Source organism: Heterodontus francisci, chromosome 11, assembly GCF_036365525.1.
Source record: "Heterodontus francisci isolate sHetFra1 chromosome 11, sHetFra1.hap1, whole genome shotgun sequence".
Taxonomy (NCBI): Eukaryota; Metazoa; Chordata; class Chondrichthyes; order Heterodontiformes; family Heterodontidae; genus Heterodontus; species Heterodontus francisci.
The window spans coordinates 94653180-94667809 of record NC_090381.1 but is presented as its reverse complement, the minus strand read 5'-3'; the positions used below and the strand labels follow the sequence as shown (position 1 = coordinate 94667809).

Here is a 14630-nt window from a genome sequence, read left to right as displayed (position 1 = left end):
CCAGCGATTTAACATCCGCAGCACTTAAAGCAGCCAGAAGTACTGCACAAAGAACAGCTAGGCGTTGCGCAAACGACTACTGGCAACACCTATGCAGTCATATTCAGCTGGCCTCAGACACCGGAAACATCAGAGGAATGTATGATGGCATGAAGAGAGCTCTTGGGCCAACCATCAAGAAGATCACCCCCCTCAAATCTAAATCGGGGGACATAATCACTGACCAACGCAAACAGATGGACCGCTGGGTTGAGCACTACCTAGAACTGTACTCCAGGGAGAATGCTGTCACTGAGACTGCCCTCAATGCAGCCCAGCCTCTACCAGTCATGGATGAGCTGGACATACAGCCAACCAAATCGGAACTCAGTGATGCCATTGATTCCCTAGCCAGCGGAAAAGCCCCTGGGAAGGACAGCATTACCCCTGAAATAATCAAGAGTGCCAAGCCTGCTATACTCTCAGCACTACATGAACTGCTATGCCTGTGCTGGGACGAGGGAGCAGTACCCCAGGACATGCGCGATGCCAACATCATCACCCTCTATAAAAACAAAGGTGACCGCGGTGACTGCAACAACTACCGTGGAATCTCCCTGCTCAGCATAGTGGGGAAAGTCTTTGCTCGAGTCGCTCTGAACAGGCTCCAGAAGCTGGCCGAGCGCGTCTACCCTGAGGCACAGTGTGGCTTTCGTGCAGAGAGATCGACTATTGACATGCTGTTCTCCCTTCGTCAGATACAGGAGAAATGCCGTGAACAACAGATGCCCCTCTACATTGCTTTCATTGATCTCACCAAAGCCTTTGACCTCGTCAGCAGACGTGGTCTCTTCAGACTACTAGAAAAGATCGGATGTCCACCAAAGCTACTAAGTATCATCACCTCATTCCATGACAATATGAAAGGCACAATTCAACATGGTGGCTCCTCATCAGAGCCCTTTCCTATCCTGAGTGGTGTGAAACAGGGCTGTGTTCTCGCACCCACACTTTTTGGGATTTTCTTCTCCCTGCTGCTTTCACATGCGTTCAAATCCTCTGAAGAAGGAATTTTCCTCCACACAAGATCAGGGGGCAGGTTGTTCAACCTTGCCCGTCTAAGAGCGAAGTCCAAAGTACGGAAAGTCCTCATCAGAGAACTCCTCTTTGCTGACGATGCTGCTTTAACATCTCACACTGAAGAATGCCTGCAGAGTCTCATCGACAGGTTTGCGTCTGCCTGCAATGAATTTGGCCTAACCATCAGCCTCAAGAAAACGAACATCATGGGGCAGGATGTCAGAAATGCTCCATCCATCAATATTGGCGACCACGCTCTGGAAGTGGTTCAAGAGTTCACCTACCTAGGCTCAACTATCACCAGTAACCTGTCTCTAGATGCAGAAATCAACAAGCGCATGGGTAAGGCTTCCACTGCTATGTTCAGACTGGCCAAGAGAGTGTGGGAAAATGGCGCACTGACACGGAACACAAAAGTCCGAGTGTATCAGGCCTGTGTCCTCAGTACCTTGCTCTACGGCAGCGAGGCCTGGACAACGTATGCCAGCCAAGAGCGACGTCTCAATTCATTCCATCTTCGCTGCCTTCGGAGAATACTTGGCATCAGGTGGCAGGACTATATCTCCAACACAGAAGTCCTTGAAGCGGCCAACATCCCCAGCTTATACACACTACTGAGTCAGCGGCGCTTGAGATGGCTTGGCCATGTGAGCCGCATGGAAGATGGCAGGATCCCCAAAGACACATTGTACAGCGAGCTCGCCACTGGTATCAGACCCACCGGCCGTCCATGTCTCCGTTATAAAGACGTCTGCAAACGCGACATGAAATCGTGTGACATTGATCACAAGTCGTGGGAGTCAGTTGCCAGCATTCGCCAGAGCTGGCGGGCAGCCATAAAGACAGGGCTAAATTGTGGCGAGTCGAAGAGACTTAGTAGTTGGCAGGAAAAAAGACAGAGGCGCAAGGGGAGAGCCAACTGTGCAACAGCCCCAACAAACAAATTTCTCTGCAGCACCTGTGGAAGAGCCTGTCACTCCAGAATTGGCCTTTATAGCCACTCCAGGCGCTGCTTCACAAACCACTGACCACCTCCAGGCGCGTATCCATTGTCTCTCGAGATAAGGAGGCCCAAAAGGAAGATTGTACAATGCAACAAAAGAATCGTTTTGATCCCTGTACTAAGCATTTTTTCTTTGTCCGATTATTTATTGGATGTTTTCTTGCTGGGCACGCATGCAAAAATTTAATGTTAGTAAATGCTAGCTGTTTCAACATGTTACATAGAATCAAAACATTACAGTCTGACTAAGTTTCACACAGGCAGACATTTATATACTTCAGGAAGGCCTTGGTTTGTAGTTTGAGAGCTGCCATTGTGTTTGGATTGGCACTTGTTTAATGGATCATTTAAAGTATTTGACATGCATTAAAGATCAAGTGATTTCATTTGTCCTAAGTAACTGACCTCCCTGTATGGCTAATACAGTTATGGGAGATAGAGGGTGTAAAATTTAACTTCAGTGGGGGCACAAAGTGGGCTCAGACAGTTTATTACCTGAATGGTAAAGGTGCAAATTACACCTATGCTTTTCCACTTACCAAAGTTGAGAAGATCATGTAGTCATATTCTAGTAAGCAAATTATATAACAGTGACAAGGATTCTCTGAGCTCTGGGGCTTGCTACATTTACCTACATATTGGATCAAATAAAGACACACTCTGGTCTGTAAGGGACATGAGGTCCACTTACAGTAGTGGCTGGTGATTCTGAAACTCGAGGAGAATGTCTTGTGTAAAGACCCAACATGAACAGTCCCTTCTGTACATGACAATATGTTCTGAACATTATGTTCAATACACAAAAAGGCAGGGGCAGCGTTAAGGCCATGCAACATGCAGCATGGGAGCTGAGCCAGTCAGAAGCCCTGTGAGGATTCAGTGAAAGGACACCTACACAATGATAATAACTGATCCCTGATCACCTTGCCAACACTTTTCATATTATCTCTTGCAAAGCTGCCATAGATTGATATAGAATATTCAGCACAGAAAAAGACCATTTGGCTCAACTAGTTTGACACCAGAGAGGTAGAATTTAGCATCATCATCTAATGAAACGTAAGGGCCACAAACTGAACATCTGTCAGGGCCCAATGCAAAGCAGTCACTGCCCCTGTTAAAATGGCTCTAATTACCTCAACACATTATTGCAACTTTAGCAAATATTTCACACTGCATATTGTAAATTCTTCAATGGCTTTTTCAGTTATATTGGGAAACTTTAGACAGCCTGATAAAATGCGTATGAAAATGAGACTGTTAATTATTCTCTTTAAGGTACTTACCTTTACATACTGTTTATGATACAGTTTTTGAAAATCTTTAACAGAATTCAGTGAAATTCCACATTTCTTCCATGGTTGGAGGACCTCACAGCTATTTCCTTTATACTAAAGTACCTTGGGGTGGAAGGGTATTCCCCATGGAATCAGTTCCCTTTGAACACTTCCAAGATACATCACTGAGGAAGATTTGAAACAATTAATGTTTATGCTCAATGCCTACCTTCTGGACACAGGCAGCTGTAGCCAGTGGCTCTGCTCATGCAGGTGGCTCCATTTTCACATGGCTGTGAGACACAGTGATCAATTTGAGTCTGGCACAGTTCTCCTGTGTAACCTGGTAACACATAAAAGATCCATAAAATATAACTATTTCTCATTTCTATTAGGGAACAAAAGTTCTATCAAGAAAGTAATCATAAAAAAGATTTCCATTGCTTAGCAATGAATTTGCAAAAGACAGTTCTGCATCAATTGTCTCCATTGCATTCATACTTACAAAGCAAAAACCTTTTGCCCTCAGGGATGAAGCAACTTGTAGTGTCCTGGCCAACATTTATCCCTCCACCAGTACCACTAAAACAGATTATCTGGCCATTTAACTCTTACCTGCTTGATCCTCTCAGTAGCATATTGCTTATCTGAAAGATTAACAATTTACACTTCATTATTTACATTTTTAAATAATTTAAGGCACAGTAGTGTGGCTAACACTAGGTCTAAGCTAATATGGATGCCAAAACCCTTGTTCAATACTTGAATGTGCACAGGGCTGGTTGAACAGCATATTTATATTGTTGGCTCCCACCTCAAGTCAGTCCCAAAGCTGTGTTTTTTCGGTTTGTGCGTAAATCAATGAATTATGATGCCTAGATTTCAGCGGTGATTCTCTAATCTGTTGTAACATTGGCAGATACCCAGAAGAAACAGCACTTACATGACTTCTCTGGGGTATCTGCTAATCTTCCAGCAAAGTTACAGCAAGAAATCAGAGAACCCAAGTGGAAATCCTACTCCTATGTATGTTAGATATTGCACATATGCAGATACTCCATGCATGTATGGCTCAGTAAATCTAGTGAATAAATAATATGATACTGAGCCAGACACACTAGGGTCCCAGATTTAATCTCTCACTACTGTTGAGATAACTATTCTCATTTTGTGGGGTGGGGGGGGCAAAGGGGAGGGCAGTTATTCCAGTTATCTTCATAGTGCATAGGTATTTGACTCTCACCTCTGCTTTTGACCTCACCATATGCTCACCATCGCCAAAACCAGCCTCTTCTACCTACGGAACATCATCTGTCTCTGCCCCTGCCTCAGCTCATTTGCTGCTACAATCCTCATCCATGCCTTTGTTACCTCCAAGCTTGACTTTCAATTCTAATGTCCTCCTGGCCAGCCTTCCTCCTTGTACCCTCTGAAACTTGAGCTCATCTGAAACTGCTGCCTGTGTCCCAACTTACACAAAATCCTCTTCACCCACCACCCTTGTGGTCACTGAGCTACATTGGCTCTTGGTCTGGCAACACCTCAGTTTAAAAATTCTCAGTCTACTTTTCGAATCCCTCCACAGCCTTGGCCCTTCTTATCTCTCTAACCTCCTCCAGCCCTAAAACCCTCCGAGATCTCTGCGCTCCTCCAATTCTGGCTGTTTGCATATTCCTGATTTTCATTGCTCCAACATTGGTGGCTGTGCCTTCAGTTGCCTAAGCCCTAAACTCTGTAGTTCCCTCCCTTAACCTCTCTGATTTCTTAACCTCTCTCTTTCTTTAGGAAGCTCCTTAAAACCTACCTTTTTGACCAAGTTTTTAGTCACAGGTCCTAATGGGACTCTGTGTCAATTTTATTTTATGTGAAGCCCCTTGGGATGTTTTACTATGTTAAGGTTATTATTTAAATGTAACTTGTTGCTGTTGTAGAGAGGAGAAAACATTTCCAGTGACCCTAATCCTGATTACCATTCATTATTCCTACTGGTAGTGCACACGTGATGTTGCCAGTCATGGACAGCTGTGATAGCCCCCACAGCTGAACAGCTTGTTTGTGTTCACAGTCTGGGGTCACATGTGAAAATGATCACTGAGGTAAGACAATGGGATGTTGCCAGAACCCATGTTGCCATCCTCTACAGTGAATCAGGAGAGGAGGGAGGGGCAAGGACAGAAACTGGAAGGGAAACCTGAAGGTGAAAAAGTTATGTACAGGAAATGACTGGTGGCTGGGTGGGTGAGGAGGAAGACTCTGTGATAACACAATGTAGCAAAGTTAATCACAAATTGGTGCCTGCTTCATAATGCTATAAAATCAAAGATACAAGAACTGCCATTGAAATAGTTTATAAACACAATAATTTAGGCAATACATATTGGCAGGAAGAGATTAGAATTTGTAGATGTTTGGCTTTGACGTAATCTATGCTTGAAGCAGTAAATTAAATAAATATTAGAAACATAGAAACATAGAAAATAGGAGCAGGAGTAGGCCATTCGGCCCTTCGAGCCTGCTCCGCCATTCATTATGATCGTGGCTGATCATCCAACTCAGTAACCTGTTCCGGCTTTCGCCCCATACCCTTTGATCCCTTTAGACCCAAGAGCGACATCTAACTCCTTCTTGAAAACATACAATGTTTTGGCCTCAACTGCTTTCTGTGGTAGTGAATTCCACCGGCTCACCACTCTGGGTGAAGAAATTTCTCCTCATCTCAGTCCTGAAAGATTTACCCAGTATCCTTAGACTATGACCCCTGGTTCTGGACTCCCCCACCATCGGGAACATCCTTCCTGCATCTACCCTGTCAAGTCCTGTTACAATTTTATAGGTTTCTATGAAATCCCCCCTCACTCTTCTGAACTCCAGCGAATATAATCCTAACCGACTCAATCTCTCCTCATATGTCAGTCCCACCATCCCAGGAATCAGTCTGGTAAACCTTCGCTGCACTCCCTCTATAGCAAGAACATCCTTCCTCCGATAAGGAGACCAAAACTGCACACAGTATTCCAGGTATGGTCTCACCAAGGTCCTGTATAATTGCAGCAAGACATCCCTGCTCCTGTACTCGAATCCTCTCGCTATGAAGACAAACATACCATTTGCCTTTTTTACTGCCTGTTGCACCTGCATGCTTACCTTCAGCGACTGGTGTACGAGAACACCCAGGTCTCCCAGCATATTCCCATCTCTCAGTTTATAGCCGTTCAGATAATAATCTGCCTTCCTGATTTTGCTACCAAAGTGGATAACCTCACATTTATCCACATTATACTTCATCTGCCATGCATTAGCCCACTCACTCAACTTGTCCAAATCACCTGAAGCCTCTCTGCATCCTCCTCACAACTCACCCTCCCACTCAGTTTTGTGTCATCTGCAAATTTGGAGATATTACATTTAGTTCCCTCATCTAAATCATTAATGTATATTGTGAATAGCTGGGGTCCTAGCACCGATCCCTGCGGTACCCCACTAGTCACTGCCTGCCATTTGGAAAAAGACCCATTTGTCCCTACTCTTTGTTTCCTGTCCGCCAACCAATTTTATATCCATCGCAATACACCGCCCCAATCCCATGCGCTTTAATCTGCATGCTAATCTCTTATGTGGGACTTTGTCGAAAGCCTTCTGAAAGTCCAAATAAACCACATCCACTGGCTCCCCCTCATCAACTGTACTAGTTACATCCTCAAAGAATTCTAGTAGATTTGTCAAGCATGATTTCCCTTTCGTAAATCCATGCTGACTCTGCCCGATTCTACCACTGTTCTCTAAGTGCTCTGCTATAAACTCTTTGATAATGGACTCTAGAATTTTCCCCACTACCGACATCAGGCTGACTGGTCTATAATTCCCTACTTTCTCTCTACCTCCCTTTTTAAATAGTGGGGTTACATTAACTACCCTCCAATCTGTAGGAACTGTTCCAGAGTCTATAGAATCTTGGAAGATGACCACCAATGCATCCACTATTTCTCGGGCCACTTCCTTAAGTACTCTGGGATGTAGATTATCAGGCCCTGGGGATTTATCGGCCTTCAATCCCATCAATTTCCCCAACACCATTTCTCTACTAATACTGATTTCTTTCAGTTCCTCTCTCTCACTAAGCCCTGTGTTCCCCAACATTCCTGGTATGATATTTGTGCCCTCCTTTGTGAAGACAGATCCAAAGTATGCATTTAGTCGGTCAGCCATTTCTTTATTCCCCATAATAAATTCCCCTGTTTCTGACCGTAAGGGACCTACATTTGTCTTCACCAATCTTTTTCTTTTCACATACCTATAGAAACTTTTACAGTCAGTTTTTATGTTCCCTGCAAGCTTACTCTCATACTCTATTTTCCCCTTCTTAATCAATCCCTAGGTCCTCCTTTGCTGAATTCTAAACTGCTCCCAATCCTCAGGTCTGTTGTTTTTCCTGGCAAATTTATATGCCTACTTCTTAGATCTAATGCTATCTCTAATTTCCCTTGTAAGCCATGGTTTGGCTACCTTTCCCGTTTTATTTTTGCACCAGACAGGGATACACAATAGACAACAGTTCAAAAGAAAAGTAATTTTACTCCAGAAGACTTTGATCTCTTGCCATAGTGTGAATCAGTGTGAAGACCAGCAGGATTCAACATCCTGTTATTCAAGCTGTAGTGTTTTATCTTGTTTAAAATCATCACACTGCATGCAATCAGAAGAAATAAACTATTAAGCTCACCAAGCTCAAAGCTAAGGAACCAGCCTCCTCAACTTGTGGATTTGTGAGATGAGAACTGAACCCAACAAAACTTGCTCAGCAATAATCTCCTGCCCCAATGTTTACTGGATTTTGAACAGATCTAGCAGCTCAAAACTAGGCATCCGTGAGGCGCTGCGGGCCATCAGCAGCAGCAGAATTGTATTCAACCATAATCTGTAACCTCATGGCCCGGTATATCCCCCACTCCACCATTACCAGCAAGCCGGGGGCCAACCCTGGTTCAACACCAGAAACTGAACTGGAGTAGCGATATAAATACCGTGGCTACAAGAGCAGGGCAGAGGCTAGGAATCCTGCGGTGATTAACTCACCTCCTGACTCCCCAAAGCCTGTCCACCATCTACAAGGCACAAGTCAGGAGTGTGATGGAATACTCTCCACTTGCCTGGATGGGTGCAGCTCCAACAACACTCAAGAAGCTCAACACCATCCAGGACAAAGCACCTCATCCACAGACATTCACTCCCTACACCACCGATGCACAGTGCCAGCAGTGTGTACCATCTACAAGATGCACTGCAGCAATGCACCAAGGCTCCTTAAACAGCACCTTCCAAACTCGCGATGTCTACCAACTAGTAGGACAAAGGCAGCAAATGCATGGGAACACCTGCAAGTTCCCCTGCAAGTCACACACCATCCTGACTTGGAACTATATCACCGTTCCTTCACTGTCACTGGATCACAATCCTGGAACTCCCCTTTCTAACAGCACTGTGGGTATACCTACCTCACATGGACTGCAGCAGTTCAGGAAGGCAGCTCACCACCACCTTCTCAAGGGCAATTAAGGATGGGCAATAAATGCTGGCCTAGCCATGGAAGCCCATATCCCATGAATGCATAACAAAAAAATGAAGAGTGTAGGAGGGCATGTCAGGAGCAGCACCAGGCATACTTAAAAATGAGGTGTCAGCCTGGTGAAGCTACAACACAGGACTACTTGCGTGCCAAACTGCGTAAGCAGCATGTGCTAGACAGGGCTAAGCAATCCCACAACCAACAGATCAGATCTAAGCTCTGTAGTCCTGCCACATCCAGTTGTGAATGGTGATGGACAATTAACCAATTAACAGGAGAAAGAGACTCCACAAATATCACCTTCCTCAACAATGGCGGAGCCTAGCACATCAGTGCAAAAGACAGGGCTGAAGCATTTGCATTCATCTTCGGCCAGTGGATGATCCATCTCGGCCTCCTCCTGAAGTCCCCAGCATCACAGATACCAGTCTTTAGCCAATCCGATTCACTTCACATGATATCAAGAAACGGCTGAAGGCACTAGATACTGCAAAGGCTATGGGCCCCGACAACATTCCAGCAATAGTACTGAAGACTTGTGCTCCAGAACTAGATGCACTCCTAGCCAAGTTGTTCCAGTACAGCTACAACACTGTGGAAAATTGCCCAAGTATGTCCTGTACACAAAAGACAGGACAAATCCAACCCTGCCAATTACCACCCCATCAGTCTACTCTCGATCATCAGCAAAGTGATGGAAGAGGTTATCAACAGTGCTATCAAGCGGCACTTGCTCAGCAATATCCTGCTCACTGACGCACAGTTTGGGTTCTGCCAGGACCAATCAGCTCCTGACCTCATTACAGCCTTGGTTCAAACATGGACAAAAGAGCTGAACTCCAAAGGTGAGGTGAGAGTGACTGCCCTTGACATCAAGGCAGCTTTTGACCAATGTATGGCATCAAGGAGCCCGAGCAAAACTGGAGTCAATGGCAATCGGGGGGAAAACTCTCTGCTGGTTGGAGTGGTACCTAGCACAAAAGAAGATGGTTGTGGTTGTTGGAGGTCAATCATTTCAGCTCCAGGACATCACTGCAGGAGTTCCTCACGGTAGTGTCCTAGGCCCAACCATCTTCAGCTGCTTCATCAATGACCTTCCTTCAATCATAAGGTCAGAAGTGGGGATGTTCAATGATGATTGTACAATGTTCAGCACCATTCGCAACTCCTCAGCCCGTGTCCAGATGCAGCAAGACCTGGACAACAGCCAGGCTTGGCCTGATAAGTGGCAAGTAATATTTGCCCCATACAAGTGCCAGGCAATGACCATCTCAAACAAGAGAGAACCTAACCATCTCCCCGTGATATTCCTTGGCATTACCATTGCTGAATACCCCATTATCAACAGCCTCAGGGTTACCCTTGACCAGAAACTGAACTGGACCAGCCACATAAATACCGTGGCTACAAGAGCAGGTCAGAGGCTGGGAATTCTGCGGCGAGTAACTCATCTCCTGACTCCCCAAAGCCTGTCCACCATCTACAAGGCACAAGTTGGGAGTGTGATGGAACACTCGCCACTGGATGGGTGCAGCTCCAACAACACTCAAGAAGCTCAACACCATCCAGGACAAATCAGCTCGATTGATTGGCACCCCTTCCACCACCTTCAACATTCATTCCCTTTACTATCGATGCACAGTGACAGCAGTGTGTACCATCTACAAGATGCACTGCAGCAATTCACCAAGGCTCCTTCAACATCACCTTCCAAACCCGCAACCTCTACCACCTAGCTTTGCAAGGGCAGCAGATGCATGGGAACACTACCACCTGCAAGTTCCCCTCCAAGCCACACACCATCCTGACTTGGAACTATATCACCGTTCCTTCACTGTCACTGGGTCAAAATCCTGGAACTCCATTCCTAACAGCACTGTGGGTGTACCTACACCACATGGACTGCAGCAGTTCAAGAAGGCATTTCACCACCACCTTCTCAAGGGCAATTTGGGATGGGCAATAAATGCTGGCCTAGCCAGCGATGCCCACATCCCACGAATGAATAAAAAAAACTTACAGGGAACATAGTGGGTTTTTTTATGTGAGGTGATTGCAATGTTCACTATGTTCAAAGGTACCTTAGTGCAGCAATGTGACTAAGGAATGGATGGCCTCATAATTGTCTATATTTAACTGGAGGAAACTTTTAAGGTTTAAAGAACGTGGTTGAAATACACTCTGCATCAGTGGTTGCATGACCCATGCATTTATCACTGCCACTTATGTCCTCAGAGGCTAATAGAACAATTTTTATTTCCTAAAGCAGAATGAATTTAGTCCACAGGCAGCAGTTGTTGCCTTTGGAATAATGGTTTTGCATCCGTGACAGCCGTTATATTGATAGCCATCATTTAGCACCTCTCTCTATAACACATTTACTATTATACACTTTTTGTGATAACTCTCTTCAGATAGATTTTCACTCAGAAGTGCTCTCATTCTTTTCCTTTTTATAACCTCACATGAAAAGGTCCTATTGGTTTTGCAGAATATTGCTTCTGATACCATTTCGGTGAAATATTTCACCACACTGAAGTCTAATACGCCATTAACTCTGGTACCCGGGAGTTATCCATTATATATTTTTCCCTGGGTACTCATGAGGTTTGTGTGTATGAAGTCCCAGTATGCAGTCTAGTTTCAGGATTCAAATGAGTGACTCCAACTTTAGTGGCTCTGGTGCTTATAGGAGGCACCTCTACTTGTCTCGCTGGTGCTGTCACTATTCACCTGTGGTGTAATTCCTCCAAAGTATTGTTCTGCATCAGTATTTTCAACCTGCATGATGATTGGAGGGAGTTGGAATATGAGGTACAAATATTGACTTGTATGGCTGAATTTTATGGGCTGCTTAGGGACTGGAATGGAGGCGGGCGACCCGAGATCTCCGGACTCTTCTCCTCTGCAGGGTCTCCTGCAGTATTGGCAGCGGCCTCTGCTCCCATCGTCTCTGCCAGTACTGTAGAGCTGCCAGCCATCCAATTGGCCGGCAGCTTTGGAGGCAAGAGCTCATCCCTTAAAGTGATGGTGTCCCGATGGCAGGCAGTTAATTGTCTGCCCGATGTGGAATTTCAATGTGGTGGTCCTACGGAGGAGTGAGGCGGGGTCTTCCCCACCTTGTGGCTCACTGCTGGGACCCCCGCCGCAAGAACAAAATTCAGCCTGCAGTCTGCAGACTGTTCATAGTGCACTGTTTCTGAACTGGTCTTGGAATTTAAAGTTTTACCTGGAGATTGGGTACACACATACATACAGACATACAGACCTCCTGTGGCAATACGCATTGTGAGTCAACATTTATGCTGTTCAAAGGGAAGCCCTGCAGGATGCACTTCTCCAGTGAAAATATTTAGAAAGGCATTGAAGCAAATGTTTTTCATTTGGTTCATGGAAAATTCATAAGATTATGTTTTCCTTATCCACAATATGTAGATAAGTAAATATCACAGTTACACATAGTAAAACTTTTTATATGAACAATCATGATTTTCAAATTAACATTGAAATAAACCATAGGTGCTCTAAACATGCCCTTTGTTTATCTTTTTCACTCTCTGATGGTGTCTCTCTCTCTGAAGTAAATCATAATATCTTTGCAATCAAACTTAACCTAAAAAAGCTTCTAAAATCAATTTCCAACTTGCTTGGAAATCACTTAGAAAAACGGAAGAACTCAAATACTTTAAGAATTTGCAAAGACTCACTTTGACTCCCGCACTGAGAAAAATAGCTTTAAAACATCATCTGTGAGTAATCATATGGATAAGTAATTCACTGAAAGAGAAATGGAGAGAGATGTAAACTAGGCTGCCAATTCTCTCTCACCCATTCTACACTATTGCACAAAGTCACAATCTACCCCATTGTTCTTGAATTCTCAGTGTAAACAACTTAAAGTACAGGTGCTTGAATCATCTCCTTTACCATCCTGCTTGCCTCTTCCTCTATCCTAGCCTTTCTTTCTGAAATAAAATATAAACAGCTGGCAAAAGCATTTTCTGGTGAAATTCCACTCAAAATTTAACCTCTCCCTTGTTCTCAAATAATTTGGAAAAACAAAGAAAATCATAAATTCTGTCACATTTCCAGCTGAACTTTGAAACTCGATTCATAACACAGTCAGACTTTAGCACCCTGGGTATTGCCGGCACAGGTTAAACATACTTCACTTGACAGAACAACAGTTACAGAAAAAATTGCCACCACAAGTCCAGCCATTTGAGAGTTGCTGAAAGGATTTTAATGGCTGAATCTGACTGATTCTCCTGTGCAAAAAAAAATCCAAGAAAGCGTTGCAAGCAAAACAACTGGCAGATGTACACGTCAGAACCCACACCATGGCAACAGAACCAATATAGAAAGGTCAAACTAATAAAATATAGTAATCTCCTCATCTCAGTAAACACTCTTTTCAGATCTAATGTTCAACAGGAGCACAGGTACATGTTCACATTGTAATGCTATTTAACCCAGGAGCAATTAAAACAAACTGAAATCAATATTCACAGCACATTATAGAAATCTGCATACTTTAAACCAAAAGAATCTTGGACATGCCACACTCCTCCTTATCAATACTATAGCATTTGAAATACAAGCTCCTGCACCCCACCCCAACCCCAACGCTGCCCCCTCCCCCACCCATTATAACTCTCTCTGATATAAGATACAAACCTTATATAATTTTGAAATACCACTTCCCTCAGTTTTATCCATTGATGTTCACACCCTTTCACTGTGATAGTTTGTTATATACCAGTGTCCTCATTGTATCATCATCTGACATCCCTCGCCCCTCTTTAATAGTTTTGGTAAACTGCATCCTCTGATACCTTAAAACCACGAGTGATAACAAATCTTTATGTCTCAATCAACAATAGATAAAAAAGAAGCTTCCTCTCTCCAACACACTTTTGAACTGTAATCTCCCTGAAATACCAGTCTCTGATATACTGTGTATTGTAAATCAAAGGAAGGGTGGGGCTGATTAGGGCACAGGAAAGGAGATCTCGTTTTGGAGGCAGAGGGCATGGTTGAGATAGTAAATGGGTACTTTGTATCTGTCTTCACTAAATAAGAGGATGCTGACAAAAGTGCAGTAATGAAGGAGTTAATAATGAAATTGGATAAGATAAAAATTGTTAAAGAGGGACTGCTTAAAAGGTTGGCAGCACTCCAAGTAGAAAATCACCTAGTTCAGATGGGATGCTTCCTAAGTTACTGAGGGAAGTGAGGGTGGAAATTGCAGAAGCTCTGGCCACAATCTTTCAATCCTTCATAGATAAGGGAGTGGTGCCAGAGGATTGACAAAAATGGGGCAATTACAAGCCAGCCAGCCTAATATTGGTGCTGGGGAAAATTAGGCCGGAAATTGACGCCACCCCAGTGAGCCGGATGGTGGCGAGGGGGTGGCGTAAAATTGAGCAGGAGGCTCTGAATGAAAGTTTACAAAAGAATGCAACTTTGGAGAACTTTTTCAAGGTCGGCATTCCTGGAAGAGAAGTGGCAGTGAATTAAACACTAAAATAAAAGCAAAATACTGCGGATGCTGGAAATCTGAAATATGTTCCGAAGAAGGGTTACTGACCCGAAACGTTAACTCTGCTTCCCTCTCCACAGATGCTGCCAGACCTGCTGAGTATTTCCAGCATTTCTTGTTTTTATTGGAGAACTTTTATTCACTACATCAGCATTACGCTTCTCCTGAATAGTCAGCCCATATGAC

The 14630-nt window shown here is 44.2% G+C and overlaps 1 protein-coding gene across 1 annotated transcript in view; it reads right to left on the bottom strand.

Moving 5' to 3' along the window:
* The window catches only part of dner (delta/notch-like EGF repeat containing), a 342780-nt gene that overhangs the window by 90024 nt on the left and 238126 nt on the right, over window positions 1-14630 (bottom strand). Inside the window, exon 7 of the mRNA XM_068042557.1 lies at window positions 3569-3682. Coding sequence (XP_067898658.1) covers window positions 3569-3682 — 114 coding nt within the window. The remainder of the gene's footprint in view (window positions 1-3568; window positions 3683-14630) is intronic.